Consider the following 20,480-nt stretch of genomic DNA (forward strand, 5'->3'; position numbering starts at 1 on the left):
AGCAAAGAATACCAGAAAGATGTTTACCTGTATTTTATTGACTATGCAAAGGAATTTTACCGTGTGGATCATAACAAACTGTGGATAACATTGTGAAGAATGGGAATTCCAGAACACTTAATTGTGCTCAGGTGAAACCTGTACATATACCAAGAGGCAGGCATTCAAATAGAATAGGGGGCACTGTGTTTTAAAATCAGGAAAGGTGTGTGTCAGCGTTGTATCCTTTCACTGTATTTATTCAATTTGTATCCTGAGCAAATAATTTCAAGAAGCTAGACTATATTAAGAAGAATGTGGCATCAGGATTGGTGGAAAATTCATTAACAACTTGGGAGATGCAGATGACACAATCTTGCTTGCTGAAAGTTAAGAGGACTTGAAGCATTTACTGATGAAGATCAAAGACTACAGTCTTCAATATAGATTACACCTTAACGTAAAGAAAACCCAAATCCTCACAACTGGACCAGTAAGCAACATCATGATAAACAGAGAAAATATTGAAGTTGTGAAAGATTTCATTTTACTTGGATCTACAATCAATGCCCATGGACTCAGTAGTCAAGAAATCAAAGGACACATTGCACTGAGCAAATCTGCTGCAAAAACCCCCTTAAAACGATAAAGAGCAAAGATATCACTTTTTAGACTAAGGTGCGCCTGACCTAAGCCATGGAGTTTTCAATAGTCTCATATGCATTTGAAAGCTGGACAAGGAATAAGGAAGACTGAAGAAGAATTGATGCCTTTGAATTATGTCATTGGCAAAGAATAGTGAATATACCATGGGCTTCCAGGAAAACAAACAAATCTGTCTCATAAGAAGTACAACCAGAATGCTCCTTAGAAGAACTGATGGTAAGACTTTGTCTCACATACTTCGGAAGTGTTACCAGGAGGGACCAGTCCCTGTAGAAAGACGTTATGCTTGGGAAAGTAGACACTCAGCTAAAAAGAGAAAGGCCATCAGCAAGATGGATTGACACAGCGCCTGCAATGATGTGTTCAAGAATGGCAACAATTGTGAGGATGGCATAGGACCGGGCAATGTTTCATTCTGTTGTACATAGGGTTGCTATAATTTGGAACAGACTCGATGGCACCTAACAAAAACAACAACAAATTAGGAAACTGGTCTCAGAAGGAGAGACTTTATAACACAGTAGTTTGCTTATACACTCAAGTTGTGCTATCTGGTGTTCTTTTTGACAATACTAAACATTGAGTGAAGGAGCTCTGGTGGCACAAGGGCACAACGGTTAAGCACTCAATTGCTAACCAAAAGGTTTGTGGTTCAAACCCACCGGCTCCCTGGAATAAAGACCTATAATCTACTTCTGTGAAGATTACAGCCTTGGAAACCCTATGGGCAGCTCTACTCTGTAGCGTGGGATCACTATGCCTTGAAATTGACTTGACACCAAACAACAAATATTGGGGGAATCTCAAATGCCTCTCAAACTTTATATATTTAGGCCAATATTCTAGGCTATGCCTGCTAGTCCATGTGTCCTCTTCTTTTCCCAGAAAGTTCCTATTGTTCTCCCTTTTAAGCTACAGCCACCCACATTATGTCTTAGAGCACTTTCCCCATAAAACTGGCTGTATCTCAAGTCCCTACTTCACTGCTGCCATCAAAGGGAGACACATAGACCCATTTCATTTAGAAGGTTTCATTGTTGGTCTCCATATGGTAACAAAAAAAATGATAAATAGATATTACTGTTTTGCTTCATTCAAAAAACACGTACAGAATGGCCATTTGGGGTCACGTATGATGAATCTCCCAGACTACAGAAGAATAAAAAGATGAACAAATCATAAATACATTACAAAGTCAGTACACATACCCAGGTTACAATGGGAGCTCATAAGAAAGACAGAAATAAACATTAAAAAGTTAGAAATTTATAGATTTTTTGTAGTTCTTGGCATCCCTAAAGACTTTTCTTATGTAGTAGCCATTACAGCTCCTCAGAGTCATGCTTTGAAACAAACTATGCATTCAAATCCCTAGATACATTCCTGCATAATGAGAAAAAACTATATAGGAACAATGTGATTTCTTTTCTCTCAAGTAGCCCCTTTAAAGGGGAGATTTTTCCTTTTTTCACTTCTTTGTGAGAGCAGTTATTCATAAAACATAAGATATTGTCAGTTTTGATACCCAGTTTGTTGCCCAGATTGAAATGGATAAGAATTACAAAATAACCAAATCAGGAGAGGCTGGTTAAACTTTTCTTGACAAGCAGACGGAGACCTGTGAACACTAGCAGGCTTGGGTGTTGGAGCGCCAAGTAGAGGAGATGACCATGGGAGCTGGATCTGGGGGTTACCTTACCTTTTCGCCAGTATCTTGGGCCATTCTTGAAATGAGAATGGCATACATGATTCAGAGCAAACCAAATCACGGTCTATTTTCTCCCTGTCACCATCTACATTTGGAAGAAATCTGGTTAAAATCAGTATTTTAACCTTATTAGGGGGAGAGAGGCACAAAATGTTAAGATTTAATTTAATAAGAGGATGAATTTCACTCATTTTCCTTGGGGATAGGGAAATATGGGGACTTAGGAAACTGAGAAACAAAGAAAAACATACAGGTGCTTTCTTTCCAGGCATCCGGAAGCAGTCAACTTCCTTCCCATTAAATGCTTCCAGATCCAGCTGTCAGGAGTCAGAAGCCTAGCCCCGTAACTCTGTTGGCTTTTCTCAAAGATAAGAAATTGTTGTTGCTGTCAGGTGCCATCCAATCAGTTCCGAATCATACTGACCCTGTAGGACAGAGTAGAACTGCCCCATAGGGTTTCCAAGGAGCAGGTGGTGGATTTCAGCTGCTGACCTTTGGTTAGCAGCCAAACTCTTAACCACTACATCACTAGGGTTGATGAAAAATTAATGAGCAAATAATCTCAAAATGAATTAATTTTAAGAAACAAATCCACCAAAATATACAATTTTGGAAATACAAAAAATTTAGTTTCATGTTAAAACATCAGACTCATTTCGGAGCCATTATTTTTGCAGAGCCTACATACAAAAAAGAAATAGTTTTTTACTTCTCCTTTGTCGCTTTCTGCAAAGAATTTAGACAGGAGCTCTCAAGAGAATACAACAGCAAGGAAGCTAGCTAGAGTTGATGGGTAATTGAATGGTGTTATGCCTGTCCTTTCCCCTGCTAGACCCCAAATTGTCCAATTTGGGGGATTTTAAATCATCATATTTTAAACAATCTTGACTCAAAGAGAAGTAAAGGGAAACTAACCAGACATGTCTTAACATGTGGATGTTATTTTGATATAGCAGTGTACCCCATTGTTGTTATTGGGTGCCACTGAGTCAATTATGACTCATATCAACTCCGTATGACAGAGTAGAACTGCCCCATGGGGTTTTCTAGGCAGTAATCTTTACAGGAGCAGATCACCGGGTCTTTCTCCCACACAGCAGGTCAGTGAGTTTGAACTGCCAACCTTTCGGTTAGCCACTGAGCACTTAAACCTTGCACCACCAGGACTCCTTGTACCCCATTAGAGAAGATTATTTTTCAAAAGTGAAGCCAGTGACAAAATAGAAGGTAGACATGTTTGTTGGATTTGAAGGATGAATGAATGACTAGTAAGGAGGACTTCACTAGTCTACAAAGACAGAGTATGTACGTAACTGACATGAAGCAGAAAGCAGGAAATGGACAGAATGCAGAACTGATTGGACTTGGCAACTGAGAAGATCCGGAGAGTTAGCACATGGGATTTCCAGTTGGATTTTCAGCGGGGAGGATTTGAGGTTTTTAATCCACAGTTTTAAATCCTTTTATTTTTAAGATGCAAAATCCTTAATGAGCTATTTTTCTGATCCATATTCCCAAGTCACTAGAATGATGCCTCACTATCATTCAAAGACTCATGTTTTCAAGGATGGCTCTTTAATGCTCAGTATGTTCTCTATTTTGAAGTACTTATCAATTTGACTCAAAAAGCCAACCACAGTCATCTGTATCCAGGCAACAGCACTGATAAACACTGCGAATTTCTTTCCTATTTCTTTATAGCCTGCATACATAATATGGACTCTAAAAATATATTAAATTTAATGTTTCCAAAAATGACACACATAGATATTTAAATCTGCTCCCTGCCCCCAAAGGAAATCACATTTACAGTACAGAATCACTGACATCTTAAATTTCTGACATTCTAGATATCATCTCAAATATAAACAGACTGATTATTTCCTCATTCCAAGTTCCTCCCTGAATCCGTTCAGATTTTTTTTTTCTACCAAGAAGTACCCTGTTTCCATTTTGTTTTACATTTCAAAGATATTGCGTGTAAGATTGTGTTGCAAGAGATTTGAGTACAGAATTGGCGAACGAATAAGTTGTTGGGCTGTTGTTGCCAGATCATTTAACTTAGCTCCTCCCATAAGCCTTAGAAAGGTGCCTATGAGAGCTAACTGTGTGAGGTGCATCTCAGTAGCCTGAGCAAATACTTTGCCAGCAGTAATTATCTGTTTTTATTTCTTTTCCCCTTGCCCAAGCCCAATTTATTCTAGGCCTGATCCGATTTTTCTATTCCAAGGACTTGAGGCCCGTGTTCAATTGCTTGGTTTTCTCTAACACATGAAAGTAATCCTAGTTGTTAGATCAGGTAAACATCAAATTGAGGCTAAGCCTGCTCAATAAATTTAATCAGATCAGTAAAATTGAGTTCCATGTAGGCACAACAGTTGGAGATCATTTTAAGGTGAGAGAAATGATATTAAATAAGTTCTCTCCAGACAATTTAATGACAATTGCGGTCAATACATGGATTAGTGAAGTAATTCTTAGCTTAACTGTAATTATGAATTTTGAAAGTCAGTCTGAAGTTTAAAAGCAGTTATGTTTTTAAGGTTTTATATTGATGAATCAAGTAAATAGTTGACTATTTTTGTGGAAAATTCTGCTTGCATCTCCAAAAAGGAAAAGGGTTTGCTTTTATTGTCTTTAGTGTTCTATAATACAAAAACTGAGTGCAGTGTGTTACTACATCAATTACATCAATTAGTAAAACAGTATTCAGTTGCTCTCCAGACGATTCCGACTCATAGTGACCCTATAGGACAGAGTTAAACTACCCCATAGGATTTCCAAAGTTTTAAATCTTTATGCAAGCAGATTTCCACATCTTTCTCCCACATCAAACGGTAGAAAAAACCCAAACCCACTGCCATTAAGTCGACTCCAACTCATAGAGACCCCATAGGGTTTGCAAAGCTATAAATCTCTGAGGAAGCAGACTGCCACATCTATCCCCCCGAGTAGTTGCTGTTGGTTTACAAAACCACCGATCTTTCAGTTAGCAGTCAAGCTTCTTAACCTCTGTGCTACCAGGGCTCCTGTCAAACAGTATAACCAAAGCAAAACCAAACCTGTTGCCGTCAAGTCGATTCGGACACATAGCAACCCTGCAGGACAGAGCAGAACTGGCCCATATGGTTTCCAAGGAGCAGCTGGTGGAATTCAACTGCCAAACTGTTGGTTAGCACTGGTTAGCTCTTAACCACTGCACCACCCGGCCAAACAGTGTAGGAGCTTACAAATAAACATTAAACCAACAAACTGTTAAGAATTATTTAATGACCAAGGCAAAACCAAACCCATTGACGTCCAGTCAATTCTGACTCATAGCGACCCTAGAGGACAGAGTATAACTGCCCCGTAGGGTTTCCAAGGCTGTAAATCTTTATGGAAGCAGACTGCCACATCTTTCTCCCCTGGATTTAATGACATTAAGGAGAAAACCCTCTTCCCCAAAGCAGCACTTTCAGGTTTCTGCAAAATTTAGTTCTTTTTTTTTTTTAAGGCTGGATTGGAAACCCTGTTGGTTAGTGGTTAAGAGCTACAGCTGCTAACCAAAAGCTCAGCAGTTCGAATCCGCCAGGTACTCCTTGGAAACACTATGGGGAAGTCCTACTCTATCCTATAGGGCTAGTATGAGTCTGTGTTGACTCAACAGCAACGGGATGACTGGATTGGACCCTGGCAGCACAGTGGTTAAGAGCTCGGATGCTAACCAAAAGACCGGCAGTTCGAATCCACCAGCTGCTCAGTGGAAACCCTATGGGGCAGTTCAGGGTCACTATGAGTCAGAACGAACTCCAAGGCAGCAGGTTTGGTTTTGGTTTTGAATGGCTGGACTATAGTTGGTGCAGTTCAAGGTAAAGTTCCAACTAGAATGATCTGAAATGATTCTTTTGTTAAGGATGTAGTATTACAAGTCAATTAAAAAAGAGTATTGTCAATGGACATCACCTGGGTAATTAGCAAACTGTGTTTCTATTTACCTGTCCCCGTTTTGTGCCCTTAGCTGAGCTACAGCCTATTGTTTGAATATAGCATCAGGAACCAAAGAAGTCATGCAAGCATGTGGCATCACTTTACCAGGTCTGAAGAGATATAATTTGATTTGCTGGCTGCCCTAGATAAAGACAGCAGATATCTATTAACTTTTCCTAACATTAAACTCAAAGTCACTCTATAAATTCACTCTAATGATCAGTTGAAATACCTATGTATGTGTATATATAGGTGTATCTGAACCCTGGTGGCGTAGTGGTTAAGTGCTACGGCTGCTAATCAAAGGGTCGGCAGTTCGAATCTACCAGGCACTCCTTGGAAACTCTATGGGGCAGTTCTACTCTGTCCTATAGTGTTGCTATGAGTCAGAATTGACTCGACGGCACTGGGTTTGGCCTTTTTTGGATATATGCATGTACATGTATTATAAGTATATGACATATATATGAACATATGATAGAAACTAAGAGTGATGGAAATTTAGTACTAAAGTGTAAAAATGAAGCTTGACAAAATAACATTGGACGTTCCAAGCCTAAAACATAACTAATTTTACCTGATGATCTCATCTATTCCATGCTATGAAGTAAAAGTGCAATTTTGGAATTGAATTGATTTTGTCTAAAGCTTTTTTCTTGAAAACATTATAGGATTTCTTCAAGCTATATATACAGGAGAGGTTATTCATCAGAGAATTGATATGTTTTTGCGGTATTGTTATATTAACACAAAACTATTTGACCAAATCTACTACAACAGTTAAAATGGTGTTGCTAACACTAGAATTATAGAGGTGATACTCTTCAGTTAATGCAAAGATAATTATTTCATTACTATCGTTCTCCACATGTCACACATTGAATTATGATTATTCTATCAGTTAGTAAGTCAATTTTATATAGAAAATTCAATATTATTTAAAGAGGAATTAAAAAATCCTAGGTTTTGGCTGAGTGGCATAAGCTGTATCTAGAAATCACATTTCTATCTGAATATATTTGTCGTGGACTAAATTATGTCCCTCCAAAAATGTGTGTATCAATTTGGCTGGGCCATGATTCCCAGTACTGTGTGGTTGTCCTCTTTTTGTGATTGTAATTTTATTTTAAAGAGGATTAGGGTGGGATTGTAACACCCTTACGAAGGTCACGTCACTGAAGCAAAGTAAAGGAAGTTTCCCTGGGGTGTGGCCTGCGCCACCTTTTATCTTACAAGGGATAAAAGGAAAGGGAAGCAAGCAGAGTCCGTGACCTCATACCACCAAGAAAGAAGCACAGGGAGCAGAGGGTGTCCTTTAGGCATGGGGTTCCTGAGCAGAGAAGCTCCTAGTCCAGGGGAAGATTGACAAGAAAGACCTTCCTCCAGAGCCAAGAGAGAAAGAAAGACTTGCCCTGGAGCTGACACCCTGAATTTGGACTTCTAGTCTCCTAGACTGTGAGAAAATAAAATTCTCTTTGTTAAAGCTATCCACTTGTGGTATTTCTTTTATAGCAGCTCTAGATGACTAAGACAGAATTGGTGACATACAAAGTGTTCTCATTCCCTCATTCATTCTCTCTCAGACACACACATACTCACACTCGCACTCATACCTCCTTCATCCTTCAACATTCCTTTCTATCGAACGCACAGTAATCCTCCCATAATGTGGTTTTCAGGGTTCATGCACACTGTAACGAATTTGTGGGATGGTAAGTCAGGTGTAGTGTGGGAAAGAGTAGTCAGGGAAGCCATGAAAAGTAACTAAGTTCATTATACTCACAGCTCCCAATAAGGGTAGTGGTTGGAGAGTGGACTTAAGCAGCTGCTCAGGAAGGGGAGCCAACAGGCCTCCAATGAGAGCCTCCAAATTGTGTCAAGACAGTATTTTAAGAAAATTATATTACAATGCCATCAGTCTGTCTTTATAGATCAAAATATTTGTAACAGAATCCTTCAGGATATAAATTAATTTTTCTTTCTTACAGCAAAACTCAATAACAAAGTTAAAAGAATTCTCTACGACATTTTCTGTTTTGTATTTTATTGTGTTCTCATTTACATGAATTTTGTTTATATGAAAATGCTTCTATGTAAGGAGACACCATAAATACTTCCTTAAATTTTTATGCAGATTTAATAAAAAATGATGGGTGTAACCAGAAAGATATGTTTATTTGGAACCTATTTCTTTTTTTAATTTAACTTCAATTGCAAGGATAATTTAGTATTTCCATGGTTATATACATAAAAACACACATGAAAATGAACTAGAGATTGTATTTTTGATTTTTAGAATTTTTATTCTTGTAAGAATAAAAATTCTGACCATTTTAATTTCTTTGTATTTCAGAAGCTTATTCAGGAGAATGTTTATCTTCATCTGTTGCTGCTCGAATAATCTAGAATAATCCTAAACATATTCATTTTGGTTATAGATTTATTTATTCATTTGATAGCTACTGTTATCACAGTCTGGTTTTCACAAACGTAATTGACTTTCTAGATTATTTTATTTAAAAAGGAGGTATATATCAAATTGAATAAAATGATTTTTATCGAAAACATTGACCAGTTACGTTGATTTTCTACAGCAGGTCTGCAATAAGAGAACAAATCTGAATTTTTTTTTTTTTAATTAGCTCTGTAAATATTTTGAGATTAGAAATTACCTCCCTGAGTATAATTTACCAATTTACATGTAAAATCTCTAAACATTTTCTACAAAATATACAAAGAGTTCGTATAAATACTTTATGAAATATTTTTTACTTTTTCATTTATATCAATGCAGGAATAGGGAGTAGAGTTTTATTTTACAAGTTATAATTGACACACTGTGAAAGCTTTTTAAGAGCCCTGGTGACACAGTGGTTAAAGTGCTAGGCTGCTAACTGAAAGGTCAGCAGTTCAAACCCATCAGCCACTCTACAGGAGAAAGATACGGCAGTCCGCTTCTGTAAAGATTTACAGCCTTGGCAACCCTATGGGGTTGCTATGAGTCAGAATTGATCCAAAGGCAGAGGGTTTGGTTTCAGTTTAAAAGCTATTAAGTCAGCAAAATGAATGAAGTGTTACTAAAGTTATATCTTTGGCTCTTCCTTTTACTATAATTTCCATAGCTAAGAAAGTCATGTAACTTCTACACCACAATATTTTTTCTGTTCGTCTTCGTTTTTTAATTCTCTTTGCCACACTGTCAATTAAGATCCTTATAACCTCTCCTTTACCCCATTCTCTCTATTACTCAACATATGCTTCACATCATTATCAGATTCAATATAAAGGAGAGCTTTGAGTATTCCAGAAACAATATGAGCCTGAAATTTTCAAAAAACTGCAATTACTCTACAAGCGTTTGCTAATTGAGCAAATATCCTGTTTGGCATTTTAAGGTTAGGCTGTAATATGGTCCCAAATTACACCTACTGCAGTGACTCTTTCTTAATCATAGACCATGAAAACAGTTACCACACTCAGCTGCTAACCAAAAGGCTGGATTTTTGAGTCCACTCAGAGGTGCCTCGGAAAAAAAAATCTGGTGATCTACTTCCAAAAAAATCAACCGTTGACCCTGAGTCAGAATCAACTCCACAGAGAGCTTTTTTTTTTTAATCATTAATAAAAATGTTCATATGCATATGCATGAAAAGTTTTGCATGTAATTTTATCAGGGTTTATAAAACTTCTTTTCACAAGTCCTAGAAAAGTACTCCTGCTCTACACCGTCAAGTCCTGCGACCCTGTGACACACACCTTAAACTCCAGCCATGTGAGACCCTGAGCGACTTGAGGACTGACACTGTATTTTATGCAAAACGCACATGTTCTCATATGTCCCATGATAATATCCAAATGTCTCCATCAAGGAACTTGGCCTCTTCAACGGCTCCCTTGAGGTCTTTCAGAATGTTTCAATTCCTTTTATCTGCCCCCTGTTACCTGTTACCTGGATAACTTAGGAAGCATTTGGGGAAGATAAACGTCATTTTTAAGGTTTTAGTCACTACTGTTGTTCCCAAAGCAAATTATTTTATCCTGGTGGAAAACGGTTTTTACATAAGAACTTGAACTGTACTCACCTTGATTAACACAGGCTCCGGGTTATATTTAAACTTGATGCCCATTTAAGTCATGTCAACTCAAAAGGATATTCTAAACTTTTTTTTTTTTTTTTTCTTTCTTTCTTCCTATTTTTCAGGTTTCTTAAGTACAGGGGATCAGGCTGCAAAAGGCAACTATGGACTTCTTGATCTCATACAGGCTCTAAGGTGGACTAGTGAAAACATTGGATTCTTTGGTGGTGACCCCTTAAGGATCACTGTTTTTGGATCCGGCGCTGGGGGTTCATGTGTCAATCTGCTGACTTTATCCCATTATTCTGAAGGTAACCGTTGGAGCAATTCAACCAAAGGTATTATGCAGGTTGCAAATTTTGACAATTTTGGTGTCTGCATGCCACCACCATCAGTAGTATGTGATGCTTTGTATCTATTTCTCTGTTAGAACTGAGTATTAGGTTGAACTCAATCACTGTTCAAAACTATGTTTCTTCAGCTTTTTCTATGCATGTTTAAATTTTTGTCGAATTCTTTTCTTTGTCTCCTGTGTAGTTTGGTAAGGATGCCCTTTCAAGCAGGCTTCAGAATAGTTAGAATTATAGTTACTTTTCTTTCCTCCAAAGGGTGATTCTTGTGTAAATCAGTCAAAGACGTTCACAGTTCTGTCATCTCTGCTTATTCAGTAATCAAGATCAAAGAGAGAATTTTTTTTTTTTTTAACGTAGGGATTGTATACAATCTATTTTCAAGACAATAGACATTTGAAACCTTTTATTAGTCTGAAGATAGGGAGGCTGTTGTAAGCTAGTTTGTCTGGTAACATGTGATTTTCACTTGTTGTCTGAGTAGAAAACGGATGTTTGATTATTTTGCATGCATGATCCAAAATTGTCAAAGCATCAAAGTCAGTAGTGGAGCTTTTGATTAAAAAGAGAAATACATTTGATTATGTGCTTTTTCTATTTTCAACTCCAAAAGTGTTTTTTTTCTTCCCCAATGAAGCCTGACAAAGCAGCATGGAGCACTGAGGCCGCTTAAATTCGTGAAATATTTTTCTGTCTCTGTTTTCTGGCCTTCACATCCTTTTTCTAAAGTGTCTGCCCAGAAGTCATCAAGCTGTCCTTTATGGACTCCCATTTTACCATGAGTTTAATCACCCCCTGTAACCACATTATTAATTTGAAATATCCCAACAACAGAAGAGTTTCATTGGAGAAGTCTGCAGAAGCAAATACTTTCTCTCCATTATTTACACATAATAGACAGGAAGACAGGGGATATATGGCAACATAGATCATCTTATATTTTCTTCCTTTTTATTTTATATATACATATATGTGTGTATATATATGGTATACACTATCAAACATAATTTGTGAAGCATATTAATTTATAAAACTTAATCTTATGAAATTAGCACCAGGCATAAAATATTTATTTTTGGTATCAAAGGTACATTAAGGTGAAATTTTCCAAAGAATAGCCAGTCCTTAAATGAGCATATATATTTGAAAAGTCATATATTATTATAGACTTAATTTATTAAAATAGTTTATATAACATCTCATTTATACTGGTAGAGTCCTGATCGAGATGACAAAATGACACATGAATATTTCTAATTGCATAGAGATTTTGGTCTATAATGAAATGGCTTGTTTTTAAATAACAAACTTTGGATTTTTTGTTTGTTTTAATTAAGTGGATTAGATTGTTCTAGCCTTAGGACCGTAATAATGTGAATATTTAGTTACATTAACATTAGGCAACCTGTACAGACTTCTTGGAGCCCTGGTGGCACAGTGATTAAGAGCTTGCCTGCTAATCAAATGTCAGAAGTTCGAACCCACCAACAGCTCCTTGTAAACCCTATGGGGCAGTTCTACTATGTCCTGCAGGATCACTAGGACTGGGAATGACTCAACAGCACCTAACAACAACAGCAACAAAGTTCTCAGGATCATTTGATCTCAACTGTTATTTCCTCCTATTTTTCTAAATGAAAAACAATAATGGTCACTTAAAGGTAGTTTCAGCCATTATTAAACTAAAAAAAAAAAAAATCTGTTGCTATCAAGTGGATTCCAACTCATAAGTGACCCAATTCATTGGATAAAGAAATTAACCCGTTAGTCCATCAGTAGCATTGCTATTCATCAACTGATGATGTGGGGAACTGTGGCAAATGGCTATATGAACAGTTATAACATTCAGTTATGCTCTTCAGTGAAATGTGTCGTTGCGTTGCAGAGACACAGGCGTATAGTTGGCCCCGTCCTAAGCCCATCTCCTCAGACAAAGCTACCTGATTTGACCAGGAGATGCTCAGAAGTTTTCCTGGAATCAGTATGCCAATTCCATGTTTCCAATGCAGAACTGTACACAAAGGGCTGTAGCAAAGCTCAGGCCTTTATCTACCATAGGTCAACCACATCTTGCACAAATATAACAAGCAACTCTCGCTAATGATAAAATACATGATTTTCCCAATGCCATCTAGATGGTATATTTCAGAGTATATTTTATATGATGTGTATTTTCCCCTAAATCTTTCTTTCTTTTTTTTTTTTTTTTGGTATATTTAGTCAATATCTTTGAATGCCTGAAATGGGAAGGAATATTGTAGAAACCATCAGGTTTATTTTAATCATAATGTTTTCCCCTCCCTCCATTAGTATCGAGTCGATTCCAATTCGTAGTAACCCTATAGGACAGGGTAGAACTGCCCCATATGGTTTCCAAGGAGTGCCTGGTGGATTCGAACTGCTAGCCTTTTGGTTAGCAGCCATAGCTCTTAAACACTACACCACCAGGGTTTCCGGAGTGTTTTCAGTTGGTAAACTATATCTCAGAGCAAATATTAACAACTAAACACACGGCATATATGATTTTTTAAATGATATGCATTTGTGTGGTTTGCTATAGCGTACTTTGCTTTAGCCAGCTAAAATGTGTTCATCAATACTACGGAAAACCAAAACAAATTTAGATTAGTATTGCTTAGATTTTGCATACTTTTAGAATTATCTAGGAACATGATACAGACACATTGATTAAATATTCACGCTTAGTGAAAAATCTAAATCTTAGCTTCTAACTCAAAAACTGCTTTAGTGCTTTTCTGAAAGAGTGCTTATCTCATTTACACATACAAATAATCGACCGTGTGTTTAATAGCCGAACAATAAAGCTGTAGCTGGAAATTGATTAAAAAATACGGTATTAAAAGAAAATAGATAAATTATATCTTAAACAAGAATTTTATTAGAAACTATCCTAAGAAGTAAATAAAGAGCATTCATAAGTTTGAATGACATGTAGCTCTTATCAAACTGCCTGTGGGGACCTGATTTGCAATGCCTAAATACAATTAAGTGAATAGTAGTGGGCCATGTACTTTTCATCTTTTACGATAAAATATAACTGTTCACATGTAACAGAGGAGAAAGTGAAATCACCCCCTACTAAATCACTCTGCCGATGGTTCTTTAACCTAGTGAAAACACGTCAAATGTTATGTCTTCTTCTGAAAGATGAATATTAAGCATACTATGTCTGAGTCAAAATCAACTCGAGGGAACTGGGTTTTTGGGTTTTTTATGTCTGACACAAGGAGCTGGAAAGAGTATGTCTGAAGTGCTATTCTGTTTCGTGTGCTTTAAGGGCCATCCCCAGGGCATTATCAAAAATTCCCCCACCACCCAAGTAGCTGTGTGAGCCCTCAGCTTTTCTTGTTCAAATAAAATCTGCTTAAAACAAACAGAAAGAGCCATGTTGAAGGACGAAAGATACAGGCAAACAAAGATATATTCCAAAAAGACAATACAGAGCCTGATGGAGAGTTTTCAAAAACGGAGAAGGTTGGCACCATCTGGCTGGTTGTGACAATTACATAGGTGGTCTACATGATGATTGGAGGAAACCTGTGGGGCTCTTACCACTAGTATTTACATCTTTTCTTCCTCTCTTGCTTATCGCCTTCTTGAGACACTGCACAATTTAGATCTCCTGATCCCTAAGGCAGTTGCCAAAGTACAAGACTTAGGTTCAGCTCTCTGATGTGTTAAACCCTGGGGATGGCTTTGTGTACTCCTCTTAAGCAAAATGTCTCTATATCCCTGTTTCTTGAGTTGCACCTGAGTTTTTATACATGTCTAAAATATCAAATATCATTATTTTACACAATATTATTTGAAGGTCATCTGAAAACTGTTTGTCATTTTCTTCATAGGACTTTTTCAACGAGCAATAGCTCAAAGTGGAACAGCCCTTTCCAGCTGGGCTGTTAGTTTCCAACCTGCAAAATATGCTAGAATGTTGGCCACAAAAGTTGGTTGCAATGTTTCAGATACAGTAGAGTTAGTGGAATGCCTACAGAAGAAGCCTTATAAAGAACTCGTTGACCAAGATATTCAACCAGCGCGATACCACATAGCCTTTGGACCTGTGATTGATGGTGATGTAATACCAGATGACCCACAGATACTGATGGAGCAAGGAGAGTTTCTCAACTATGATATAATGTTAGGAGTTAACCAGGGGGAAGGGTTAAAGTTTGTTGAAAATATAGTAGATAGTGATGATGGTATTTCAGCTAGTGATTTTGACTTTGCTGTGTCCAATTTTGTTGATAATTTATATGGATATCCTGAAGGCAAAGATGTTTTGAGAGAAACCATTAAATTCATGTATACTGACTGGGCTGACCGCCACAACCCTGAAACCAGAAGGAAGACATTATTGGCTTTGTTTACAGACCATCAGTGGGTGGCACCAGCTGTAGCTACAGCAGATCTTCACTCAAACTTTGGTTCACCTACATACTTCTATGCCTTTTACCATCATTGCCAAACAGATCAGGTTCCAGCCTGGGCTGATGCAGCCCACGGAGATGAGGTTCCTTATGTGTTGGGAATTCCTATGATTGGCCCTACAGAGTTATTTCCTTGCAATTTCTCCAAAAATGACGTGATGCTAAGTGCAGTGGTAATGACATACTGGACCAATTTTGCTAAAACTGGGTATGTACCTAAGGAATGAAGTTTGCTATGATTTTAATTTAAAAATACCAATTTATGCAATTTAAAACATACTTTGCCCAAAGATTTAATACCAGAAATATATTAAGTTCTTTCATTCAAAATCAATTCTACATTGTGTTGTTCAAAAAAATCACTGCTGTATTAGTTCTTCCTTTTAGACATATTATAAGTTCATTATGAAAAGTTTATGATCTCTACTGCATTAGTTGCCAATTGAATATATTTTTTGTTTTTAAAGCACATTGTTTTTTTTTTTTTTTTTTAACTACACAGGATTAGTTATAATTGGTGTTCAATAGTAACAAATATTATAGTGCTTTCCAATACATGGCATTTTACACCCTTTAATCCTTCCAATTACACTGTGAGGTGGGCAGGCCAAGTAGTATTATTCCCATTTTACAGAGAAGGCACATGAGGTTCTGAGGGCCTCATATAGATATTTGGTGGGTTAGTATATACTAGTACCAGGACTCAAATCCTTATCTGCTGATTCCAATTTCCACATTGTTTCACTACTTCATGCTGTCTCTGCTAGTGTGCCTATGAGACAATTCGTATGAAAGTCTAGTATAAAATTTTAAAAGAAATATTTAAATGATTTTTAAAATCTTTGGGTAGATAATAGCCCATTTCAAAATGGGTAGAGAGGACCAGAATATAAGGCTTACCTGAATTACACTGTAAGCCATCAAACAATCTGACTTCTATGGAATTGATATTTCTAAATTAACCCGTTGATATTAAAACATAAAGTGTTGATGAGTTACCTCTTCAATTAGACTTTAAACTAGCATCATTTTGATTAAGAAAAAGATAACACAATTTTGTTCTCATAGTTTCTTTTTTCTTTCCTAGTGACCCAAATCAACCTGTCCCTCAAGATACGAAATTTATTCATACCAAACCCAACCGCTTTGAAGAAGTAGCATGGACCAGATATTCCCAGAAAGACCAACTTTATCTCCATATTGGATTAAAACCAAGAGTTAAAGAACATTACAGAGCCAATAAGGTTAACCTCTGGTTGGAGCTGGTACCTCATTTACATAATCTCAATGACATTTCTCAGTATACCTCGACAACAACTAAAGTGCCATCAACCGACATCACTTTCAGACCTACGAGAAAAAATTCTGTACCTGTCACATCAGCCTTTCCCACTGCCAAGCAGGATGACCCCAAGCAACAACCAAGTCCATTTTCAGTGGATCAAAGGGACTACTCAACAGAGCTAAGTGTCACTATTGCAGTTGGAGCATCACTGCTGTTTCTGAACATCTTGGCCTTTGCAGCCCTTTACTACAAAAAGGATAAGAGGAGACATGATGTTCACAGGAGATGCAGCCCTCAGCGCACTACTACCAATGATCTGACCCATGCACAAGAAGAGGAGATCATGTCCCTTCAAATGAAGCACACTGATTTGGATCATGAATGTGAGTCCATCCATCCACATGAGGTGGTTCTTCGGACCGCCTGCCCCCCAGATTACACACTAGCTATGAGGAGGTCACCTGACGATGTTCCCTTAATGACACCCAACACCATTACAATGATTCCCAACACTATACCAGGGATTCAGCCCTTACACACATTCAATACATTTACTGGAGGACAGAACAATACTCTGCCCCACCCCCACCCACACCCCCATTCACATTCAACAACCAGGGTATAGCCAGATAAGAGAAACAAACTCTATTTTTTTGATGGATTGCAGTACCTGATTACTGAAGATTCCTTGGTTTTCAACCTAGAAGACTCTTAATATTTAAGTAAGGAGGAATATTATGTGAATATACATATCAAGGATTTTGGGGGTTTTCGAAATATGAAATGTACATATATACACAAATCAACTTTAAAAATGGATTTCAATTGCTGGAAGCAATTGCTCTGAATGATACTTTTTCATTCACATTCAAGAATTAATTTTTTGAAGATTTACATTATGTAATGGAATTAGGCATGTGGAACACCAAACAGGAAAGAACTATGTCTGAAATATAAAAAATAAAATTAAAAAAACTATGAATATGCACAAGGGACACACCAATGGAATGTCAGATAAATTTCACCAGTTTTTATTTGGAGCCGTTTTATTGTGTAGACCCTATTTACATGTTTGGATAAGTACACAAAGCACCAATGCTGTTAATGGCCTTAGCCAAGGCTCATGCTGAAATTTGCCAGTAAAACAACGAAGTTTAAAGACTGGCAGGTACAACATTATCACATAAGTGCTGTCAGTATAAAGTTGTGGGGATAAAGGAAACTGGATATTTTTAGCACGATGTGCATGATAATTTATATGCTTGGTGGCTGTGCTGCTGATTAAGCCGCAATTAAAATTCTTCTCATCCCATTGGAGTTTTTAATAGAAGCTTCCTCCATCAATTGGCAGAACCTAAAGAAGATTTTAAGGGGCAAAAGTAATTACAATAAAATAATTCATAGTAGTTTCAATAATAGAAGGAATTAGTTATTAAAGGTATTTGAAGAAACTGTAGGTATAGTGGTGAATACTCACTGATCTGAACCCCAGGGGGAAAAAAAACAAGTCCTGTGTTTTTAATGTTCTTTTTATTTCCATCTAAATAATTTATAGAAATAGTACCCTAATTGGACATGTATTACAGGGTCTATAATTTGCTGTGATTTTTGTTACTCTGTATTTTTGTTCCTTTTGGTAAGGTGAAGTGTGTCCAAAGAGTTATTTGCAATGGTATTTTATGATATAAGGATGCCCCAGTATTACCACTCTGATTACAGTTCTCAGTTAATTGATTTACTCATGTTGCATGACAAAATGTTTACTAACAACAGTTCAATATAAAGTTATGTCCCTGCTCACGTCACTTATCTTTCTCACTGAGGCTCATTCACTGGAATTTACTCAAGCAATCTCAGTAGAGTAAAACGTAGATACAGAACCTAGAAAGAGAGTCAACACCTGGAAGATTTTAGTCTTACGTGTGTGTGTGATTTTAAAGGAATATTCTAAGACCACTGGAAACTCTTCATCCCCTTGTTGTTTACCAGTAACAGTATATCACAGACCTTTCCAAATGTTTGTATATGTAATCAGATGTACATTTATATTAAAAAAAAAATTGAAATGGACTTAAAGAGCACATCCCTGATAAATACTTTCTCTCTTACCTGTATTATATTTCTATTAGACTAAAGTTATGTGATTTTTTTTTACATTTTTTCAGATGACTAGCAATTTTGATAGTTTGTAAGATAATGCAAAGAACTTTCTCTGACAAACTAACTGCAGTAACAGAAACCTTTCTTTTCAGTTACTCTTTTTCAAGAATGAAAGATTATTATACAAAAAAAAAATTGTATACTACTTGATGGAAACAACTTTGTACATCTTGGCCATGTCACTGGCCATTGCGTGAAATAAAGGTAATCTGGATAATGACTATTAGGTCCAATGCTAAGAGACATGATTTTTGCTCATTAAAGAGCTAAAATGTTTATTGCTGTTTTGTCTTTTTTTTTTTTTTTTTAAAGAGAGAGAGAATATGACTGTCTCAAAGGGTCATTTTTCTAGACCAGTCGGGTTTTTGAAGACATATAGGTAACTTCTACAGAAAACACAACTGCATATTTAAAGGCAAGTCTCACCTAAAATGATGCCTGATGAATACTTTAACATGATGAATCTAGAAGCCCCAGGAACTCATGATTAATATAAGTTTTGTATTTTTAGGTACCTACTATTTTACTATGTTATTACTATGTAAAGGGTAGGAGCCCTGGTAACCCAGCGGTTAAAGCGCCGGACTGCTAACCAAAAGGTTGGCAGTTGGAAATCACCGGCGGCTCCTCACGAGAAAGATACGACAGTCTGCTTCTGTAGAGATTTACAGCCTTGGAAACCCTGTGGGGTTGCTATGCTATGAGTTGGAATCCATTCGATGGCAGTGGATTTGGTTTATTATGTGAAAATATAACGAAACTCATTGCTGTCGAGTTGATTGCAACTCACACCAACCCTAAAGGTCAGAGTAGAACTGCCCAGTAGGGTTTCAATGGAATGCCTGGTGAATTTGAACTGCCAACCTTATTGTTAGCAGTGGTAGCTCTTAACCACTACACCACCAGGGTTTATTATGTGAAGGTGTTGTAAAAATAAAATGTGCCACTGGTTTTCAGCTAGAAATAGGTTCCGTTACTAATCATCAAGGAAAAGGTCTATTGGAACTAAACGTTCAATATTTCATGGAACGAAAGTAGCTAGGTTCATAACATAAGGGTGATTAAACTATCATAAAGTATCAGAAAGTTATCCTTCTAAGATGATTTAAAAGTGCTGAGCAAGACATTAACCTGACACTAAGTGGTTAAAACGTATTTCAAGGAATTTCTTTGCTTATAATTCCCCCTCCCAAGAATATTAACTAGAAGTACTATATGTAGATATTGGTTCACAATTTTAAATACAAGTTTCTTTTACAAGCGAAGTCTTCAAAATCCAGTGCAGTCTACATACAGTTTTTGCCTGATGTGGTTATGCTTTTAGGCTGTGAACTGCCAATGCAAATTGATAAAAAGTATTGTTTGGCATCTTAAATATTGTTTAATCAGAAAACTGTCTTTTACTATATTGATTGAACAAATGACAAAAACAGAAATAGAAATGTCAACAAAAGATATGAATGAATACTTCTCTTGTGCATTACTTCACTTGGCAAAACCAGACATTTTATTATATTTTGATCATATTTATATATCTATTGCTCTACATGTATCTATGAATCAATCAATCAATCTATACCATAACTGACATGTGCTTTCTATTAAATTAGGGAAAGGGTTTTGGAAAACAGCATGGCCCTGTTCTTCTTTTAAATTAATTTCCGTAACCCTATAGTATCAGCTTTGTGGAGGGTAAAACAGCCTAGGTTTTATTACTGTTCTCAAGTCATGTGATAAAGTTATTGTGAATGAACTGTTAGTTGCTAGTTTTATAATTACAGCAGCTAGTTTTCTGAATGTAAAATGATAGCCCACATTAAACAGAATATTAAGAACTGT

General features: G+C 36.8%; 1 protein-coding gene across 7 annotated transcripts in view; it reads left to right on the top strand.

The window, feature by feature from the left end:
* NLGN1 (neuroligin 1) overlaps window positions 1-17,106 on the top strand; it is an 829,224-nt gene extending 812,118 nt beyond the window's left edge. For 4 of the 7 annotated variants that reach the window (XM_064275486.1, XM_010596020.3, XM_010596023.3 and 1 more), the window contains 3 exons: window positions 10,524-10,709; window positions 14,615-15,404; window positions 16,284-17,106. In XM_064275486.1, the coding sequence (XP_064131556.1) occupies window positions 10,524-10,709; window positions 14,615-15,404; window positions 16,284-17,106 (1,799 nt within the window). Of the gene's footprint in view, window positions 1-10,523; window positions 10,737-14,614; window positions 15,405-16,283 lie in introns of all 7 variants that reach the window. The other 3 variants (XM_064275484.1, XM_064275485.1, XM_064275487.1) reach the window with 1 other exon arrangement.
* Window positions 17,107-20,480: the final 3,374 nt, after the last annotated feature.

The sequence above is a fragment of the Loxodonta africana genome, chromosome 23 (genome assembly GCF_030014295.1).
Source record: "Loxodonta africana isolate mLoxAfr1 chromosome 23, mLoxAfr1.hap2, whole genome shotgun sequence".
Taxonomy (NCBI): Eukaryota; Metazoa; Chordata; class Mammalia; order Proboscidea; family Elephantidae; genus Loxodonta; species Loxodonta africana.